General features: G+C 32.8%; 2 protein-coding genes across 2 annotated transcripts in view; both read right to left on the reverse strand.

Annotated features, from left to right (window-relative positions):
- LOC111406730 (zinc finger BED domain-containing protein RICESLEEPER 2-like) overlaps positions 1-3,319 on the reverse strand; it is a 5,302-nt gene extending 1,983 nt beyond the window's left edge. Inside the window, exons 1-4 of the mRNA XM_023036109.1 lie at positions 3,190-3,319; positions 2,335-3,116; positions 2,097-2,259; positions 1,955-2,022 (exon numbers count right to left, since the gene is read on the reverse strand). Coding sequence (XP_022891877.1) covers positions 1,955-2,022; positions 2,097-2,259; positions 2,335-3,116; positions 3,190-3,319 — 1,143 coding nt within the window. The remainder of the gene's footprint in view (positions 1-1,954; positions 2,023-2,096; positions 2,260-2,334; positions 3,117-3,189) is intronic.
- Positions 3,320-3,478: 159 nt separating this feature from the next.
- On the reverse strand, positions 3,479-3,796 carry LOC111406731 (zinc finger BED domain-containing protein DAYSLEEPER-like). The gene has a single exon (XM_023036110.1). It carries the CDS (start codon positions 3,794-3,796, stop codon positions 3,479-3,481), a length of 318 nt encoding a protein of 105 aa, XP_022891878.1.
- Positions 3,797-8,083: the final 4,287 nt, after the last annotated feature.

Consider the following 8,083-nt stretch of genomic DNA (forward strand, 5'->3'; position numbering starts at 1 on the left):
GGGGCTCAAACAAGGGCCAAGATTAAATTGTTAAGAGATTGATCACATATATTCGCTTAAATTGTTGTCTTTTATAATAGTGATTTCATGGGAAGCAAAGAGGTGATTCTTTTCATCCTTTCCTCATGTAATGATATGAGATTGATCTAAAAAGACTGCTACTTTTATTCTGTTATGAAATATTTGCACGGTCGTAAATCTGTGATTTGCTTCTTTGTGTTGCGAGTTTGAGCTTTAGAATTGGTAATTGTACCCTGACCTAATTTTATTTCAGCCTCATATATTGTGATGAAACGAGCTTCTAAGTTTTCATCTTCTGATTTCAATTGTACCAATACCCTTAACAGAAGTTTATTAGAATAACTTTATCATGGCATTGCTATGTTACTTATAGATACAATTAGTTAGTTAAATTCTTAGCAACTACAATGTGCCATTGTAGTTTTGCCTACCCTTTCTATCTTCTAATATGATTCAATGAGATCATGTTACCCTGAAAGAGGAAGTGTCTTAACTGTACTTACGGTGACATTTCCTTAATCCATCCTAAATTGGTGCCTACTCGTCTTTGTTCATTTAGTGAAGAAGGACATCTTTTATCGATTCTCTTGATAGCACTGGAATTAAAGGCCATGCTAAACTGTCATAGAAAGTTAATGATGTTAGCATTCTTGCGCTCAACCATTCTTCTTTTAGAAATAGAGTGATGCTATTCATTACATCTGGTGTTAAGCACCAGTCTAAGTGATAATTACATGACGTTAAAGAATAAATTTATTTAAATGTAAAGTCACATGAATCATTTAATTGAAGATATAAAGTGTAGCCACCTAGACTAGTGCTAGATAGCACTATTCTTAGAGAAATGTATTCTATGATCAGCATGGTCTTATTCCTTGTTGGAACAATGAAAATCACAAGCATATATTGTGGAGTTAAAATGATACGTGAGTGTGGAATCAAGTTTTGTTGTTAATGTACATGAAATTTGTTCATTTGACAGATATATATTTGATGAAAATAAGGTTTTAACCTCTGTTTGGTGCATTTTAAAATCGGATTTTTAGTAGATTTTAATAAAAAAAAAAAAGTAATGAAATAGTGTGGTTGAAAAGTTATGAATTTTATAAAATATATTGTTAATATTAATGTTGACTTTTATTTGAGATTTTAATTCAAATCGAACTGGGCTTTACTGAATAAATGCTACCACCTTTGTGTATTTGAGATATTTGACTGAAATAAATAAATTTTTATTCTATATCAAAGTTGGAGCCTATAAACTAGTCCCAGATCGTAGTGATATCATACCATTATCAATCAAATCCCACTAAATTTAGAAATTAATCTCGTGAGAGAAACGAATCAACATTACCAATTATTAGAATCATGTAATCCTTCGATCCAATCAATCAAATTCAATATTATATGGTCATTATATATTTATTGAACTCTCAACTACTGAAGAAACAAAAAAATTAGAGATGGCAACGGTTGAGTTCGGGGTCGATTCGTCCAAAACCATCACCAAACCATCAATTTTTTGGTCATACCATAACCGCACCATAACCACGAAAGTCGGTTCGGTTCGTATCTCGGTTCGGATCGTTAATAACCACGAAAATAAATTATTTTTAATTGATCCATCCGTCAAATTAAAATAAAAACAAAAACATGATACTAAGTTAATGTAGCGAACAACAATACATCCCAAATGAAGATGCAAAAAATATCCTAATTCTCAAACACAAAATCCAAATTTAACAAACAATATTCAATAACTCAAAAAGCTTCAACCTCAATTCATATTCAATCTTCATTCTTCTCTACAACCCTTACTGGCATCCGTCAAAACTCAAAGTTGATTCCTATATAGTATATAAGAAATGTAAGTAGAGTAATAAATCAATAATTCATAATATTTTTAACTAAATATTTAAACAAAAAAATGTACCTCTTCGTCAACATCCTCGTCATCAAACTTTGCACAAGCTCCGGAATATGATGAAGGAGTAGAATTTTCTACACACAAAAGAAGAAAAAATTAGTAATAAAAGAAAGTGCATAAATAACAAACATAAAAAAATAAATCCTACCATGAATATTAGACCAAAGCCAATCTCGAGCACACATTAAAGCTTCTAAAGTCTTCGGGTGAAGCCTATTTCTATGTGGGCTCACAAATCTACCACTTGTACTAAATGCTGACTCGGATGCAACAGTAGATACTGGAATGGCTAATAAATCTCTTGCAACCTTCTACAAAGTCGGATATTTTATTGAATTTGCTTTCCATCATGTCAATAGATCAAAACCGTCCACCCTAGGCAATACTGGCTCATCTAGAAAAACATCAAACTCTGTTTTTACATGATCAGCAATAACAGAAAGACTAACAAATGTATCAAAACCAGCCATGCAAGAATGTTTTCCACTAGTAGTAGACGACTCTGATTGTGAAGATGATGGAAACAAAGATGTATTTTCTGTCGAACGATGTGGTCTTTTGTACTCTTTGAGTAACTTATGACCAAATGCTCTAACCTTTTCACCCTCTTCCTGAGCTTCATCTCCAAAAATCAAAGGAAAATAGTATTCAACTAGTTTCATCTTGTATCTAGGATCCAATATAGTTGCAACAGCTAGAATTTCATGCATACCACTCCAATATTTATCAAACTTTTCCTTCATGCTTGACGCCATCCATTTGACTTCATCGCAAGATGATGTGCTCCAATCACGGATTGCCAACTTTATGTCACAAATATTGGGAAAGTACAAATTGGCAGTAGGATATTTTGCTCCTGAAAATAATTCAGTCGCTTCATAAAATATCTCCAACTTATCACAAATCTCTGTAGCCAATTCCCAATCACTCTCACTCGGTACACTTCTGTAATGAGGCTCTCTTTGCCTTAGTCGAGGAAAAAGTTCTTTATAAAGCAAAGCAGTATGAATTATTAGATACGTAGAGTTCCATCGAGTCTTGCAATCTAATAATAACTTTTTTCCACAAGGAATTTTCATTTGTCGTGCAACTGCCTCAAAAGTTTCAACTTTTTTTTGGTGTTGCTGACCAATATGAAACACTATCGCGAATTCTCTCAACACTCGGGCTAATGACATCCAAACCATCATTTACTATCAGGTTCAATATGTGTGCACAACACTGCAAGTGAAAAAATTCACCATTCAACAATAAAGAACCAAGAGAAAGCTTATCTAACATAATGTTAATCATAGCGTCATTCGTGGTGCAATTATCAACAGTCAATGTAGACAATTTCTGATCAATATTCCAATCAAATAGACAATTCATTAACATAGTGACTCAGCAGTGTGGGGACAAAGGACATATATAAATCTGTATGGATATGAAAAAAAGTTCGTAAGATAACTTAAAATTTCAGAAAATACGATAGTAGCTTAAAGTCTATTTTATAAAACTATTGTACCTCAAAATTCGGCTCTGAAGCCTTCAAGAATCATCTATGTAATGTGCAGTGATAGCCATAAATCCCTTCTTTTGATTGGATGTCCACATATCAGTGGTGACTGCGATTCTACTATTGGTCCTCTCTAACAAGCCCATTACTTTCTTTCTCTCATAATCATAAATTTTCAAGATATCAGCCTTGATGGTATTACGAGAAACAACTTTAAATAATGGTTGAATTGTATTACAAAACTTTCTAAACCCAGTATGCTCAACCATTGAAAGAGGATATTCGTGTAGGATGATCATATTTGCAAGTTCCGTCCTACCTTTCTCTTGATTAAAATTAAATGCTCCCATTGCAATCCTACCACCAGGTTCTTTAAATTGATTCAAAAATATCTGTTTGACATCCTTCTGACCTCGAAGAGGACATCTATTTAAATGAGCATGTAAATGACATGTCCCATTTTTCGACTCACCCCCTAACTGTTTGTTGCATTGTCTGCAAATTGCTTTGGACACATTATTAATTCTCTGTATCTTAAAATTGGTTTTTCATATTCTAGTGCAACGGAGAATGTTGCTGGTATGATAACAGTAGTCACAGGAGAATTGATACTCTATAGCCAATGTTTCTTTGATGGTGCTACCTATAAAGTTGCTGAAAGACATCCAACCAAATTGCATCACAGTCAACATTATCAATAATTCTTTCATGTCCTCAATTTATATTACCTACTTAGAAAACAAAGCCTAACTTCTTTCAATCATTTCATCAAACACTTTCTTTGCAAAACCTATTTTCCCCAATGTCCCATAATACTAATGCAGTGAATTAAATCCATACTTCAACATGGGCGTGCACTTCAGTTCCTTCAAATACAATAAACTCAAATACAGCGAAAGCAGAAGAAGATGATTTAGTATTTCATTTACCTCAAATAGTGGTAGGACTGTCGGAGGCAGGAGCAGTGAAGCTCGTGGCTGTGTGCATTTTTGTAGTAGGGTGAACCGGTGATGTCGTGAAGATAACTGTCTAGACTCTGGAGGCGATGAGGCATCAGGCGTGGAGCTGTGGTTGCTGGCTGCGTGAGTGTGGTCTGTGTCTGATTTCACTGATTTGTGAAGTAAGGAGTAGGGTTTACACAATTACACTCTCATATACCCGAAGGTCCCGAACCCGATTCTATAATTTCTATTATTCTATATTTCTATAATTTCTATTACTATAATAGTCTAATACTATGGGTTATGGTAACTGGGCTGTGGGCAGTTGGGCTTACTCGATTCTATTATTCTATATTTCTATAATTTCTATTACTATAATAGTATAATACTATGGGTTATGGTAACTGGGCTGTGGGCAGCTGGGCTGGACGGTTGGGTATAGTAAATGTATTGGGCAGAATTTTATTTTGGGTTGGATAAAAATAGTGGAAAGTCCAATAACCAATTGCTCAATTATTATTATTATTATTATTTTTTTACGGGTAATCGGTTCGGTTTCGGGGCAAGGGTGTAAATACCATACCCGCCCCGCCCCATAGTGGTTCAACAATATCAAATACCATACCCGCCCCATTGCACCATCGGTTCAATTTTTTTCGCCCCATTCGGTTTGGTTAACCATGGTTTTCGATTTTGACAGTTCGAATTGCTATCCCTAAAAAAAACTCAAGTTTTAGAGCCTATTTGAGCCCTTTTTTGTCGAAAATAATTTTGAAATAATATTTTGATGGATATTGTGTTGTTAAAAAATAAAGAAAAAAATTAAATTTACGTATAATATTATTTAATTGAAAATGCGTGATTAAAAATAAGGGAGAAAAATGTATTTTGAAAATAATAGGAGATCAAACAAGAGCTGAATAAACTGACTATTGACCATATCTCGTAGGAAGATAAAAGGAAAAGAAAAGATTAAAGACTTATTAGATGTAGATTTTTGAGATAAGACTTAGTAAAAATTATAATATTTGGGGAGAATGTGTGTTTATAAAATAAAAAAAAAATACAATATTACTTGTAAAATTAGTCTATTTTATTGAAAAAATATGATAAAAAGTGAATTCGAGAAAATAAAAGAAAAAAGAATCGAATTTAGAAAATTCAGTTCCAATCAATGGGGTCCGTGCCAAGCCCAAGCTTGCGTCCTTCAGCCTCGTTTGAAGTATCAAACTTAATTTAATGATAATTTTAAGCAATAAATATCGGCTACCAGAAAATAATACGTTGTGACATACTTCCACCTCACTCGACGTTGGTCATCAATTTTTTTTTTTTTTTTTCACAGAAGGGGAAAAGATTGCATTTCCAGTGGTTTACCCGACATACATTTCCAAGGAAGGTTATTACAACATGGAAATTGTTCAAATTTTTTTGGCAATTGTTCACGTGACCCATTTTTCCACCTTTTTGAGGAATTGATTTTCCCATAGGTTTGCTGATTTTATTATTATTATTATTATTATTATTATTATTATTATTATTATTGCAATTGAAATAAATTCTATTCCTTTAATTTACAATTTCCATGGAAAACAAAATCAAACGAATATCAAAAGATCCAAAATTTCAATATTTTTCAAGTGAAAAATTATACCAATCAAACATATTTAATTAATAATTCATAGTAAAATAAGTTCTGGATAATTCAATTTCTTGGAATTCACTTTCTTTCCAATCAAATTCCATTCTTACAATTAAACAGACTCTTGTGTTTGATTACATTTATTTTCCATGGAATGGAAAACATCAGTTTTTCATCCAAATTCCTATTTGGAGTGTTTTTTGATTGCTATTTTTTTCCATGAAAAACATTTTCCAACTTTTGAAAGTATGCCTAATTTTCCTTATTTTTAAGGAAAATATTTTCCTTGGGTAGATGTGGTTTTTATTTTCCACAAAAGATGGAAAATATTTTCTTTTCTAGGTGATATTTTCCATGTCAATCAAATATATTCTTAATGTAATTATTTTCTTTTCCCACCTAATTGTAAACTTCTATTTTAGTCTTAGAAGAATCTTTCATCATAGTAGGGAAATATATATAAAACACCCAATAATCTAAAAATAACTTCCATAGCACATTGAACAATGACTAGTTTTAATAAGTAGATCCTATAAAAAGAACAGAGATTCTACATGTACAGAAAAATGGTCTACAAAACTTCTACAGAATACACACAACACGGGGGGTCGGTGGTATTTTTGGACAATATTTTAAACATGTAAAGCTTACTCCCATATCTCACATTTGTAGCTATTCTGTGAATTCATTTACTGTACAAATGGTTTAAGGCAGAAAAAAATTACAGTTAACGAATAACGTTATTGAAAAAAACTATTTGTACATGGTGAGTGATATGCATTATGATAGAATGAGGTGGCTTTAATTAATAAAAAATTTCACATTTTAACATTTGAAATGGGTAGATTCATCAAGCACTGATAAATTAAAAAAGTCATATCTTGAGAGATTAAGACCCGACCCAACCGAATTAAAAGGGCCCAATACAAGCAACCAATTTGAATATTTATTTTCCTTCTTTTCCTTGACTCCAGACGTAGAAGTGCCAAAAGATCCTCTCTTCCCCAAATTTCTTCCCAAAAATTTCCACCTCAATTGCTCTCCTCTATATTTGCACTGAAATTATAAGGAGTTGTTTTGAGTACATGGAAAGAATGGCAAAGAGAGGTAGTGGTGGCGGAAAGACGACAGTATGATCAACAATATATTAATTTCTTTTTGTTATTAGGTACTACTAACGGCAATACAATGCGATCAACAATATATTAATTTCTTTTTGTTATTAGGTACTACTAACGGCAATACAATGCGAAGCCCAATGGAGTCCAGTGCGGGCATTGGGCCCAACACACGGCCCAAATGCTTTTTGTTTTTGGGAAAAATTTCATAACTTAAAGGTTAAGAATCATCCATTTCAAAACTAAGAACAAAAGTTTCAAATTTCAAAAATCAGATATCTATTAAAGTTTATTTATGATTTAATTAATCAATTATATATTTTATTGATTAAATATATTAATATCACAGATTTATGTAATTTGATCACAAATTAACGATTTAATTAGTCACATATTATTTTTTGGTCACAAATCAAAATTTTTATATGTCACAAATTATTTTATGGTCACAATTCAAAAATTTTATAGGTCACAATTTGATCATCGGCCACAATTCAAAAGTTTATAAGTCACGATTTATTTATTGGTCACAAATCACAAACGTAATAACTCACAACTTATTATACAATTACAAATTATCAAATTATCGATCACAAATTAACAATTTTTTAAGTCACGCATAATTTTTTGATCACAAGCACTCTTCATCCCATCCCGTTACTGTCATCGCCACAACCACTACCAACAATAACAACACAACATCACCACCTCACGAGTATCACCATCACCAATCAAATTTGAACCTACCAACCCACCACGCACCATGTCTACACCACAACTAGTCAAACACCACACATCGACAGTGTCCACCACCATGCCAACACCACAGCACACGCACCAACCACCACCTTTGCTGCCAATAACACCACCACCAAATACATCGCCGTTGCATCCCATCCCACAACTGCCTGTCCCAACCACTCATTATCTTCACCT

Source organism: Olea europaea, chromosome 12 (assembly GCF_002742605.1).
Source record: "Olea europaea var. sylvestris chromosome 12, O_europaea_v1, whole genome shotgun sequence".
Classification (NCBI taxonomy): Eukaryota; Viridiplantae; Streptophyta; class Magnoliopsida; order Lamiales; family Oleaceae; genus Olea; species Olea europaea.

What these genes read in the sequence shown, in the direction of transcription:
- LOC111406731 (XM_023036110.1), bottom strand. Translation starts at nt 3,796, where the DNA reads ATGGGAGCATTTAATTTTAATCAAGAGAAAGGTAGGACGGAACTTGCA.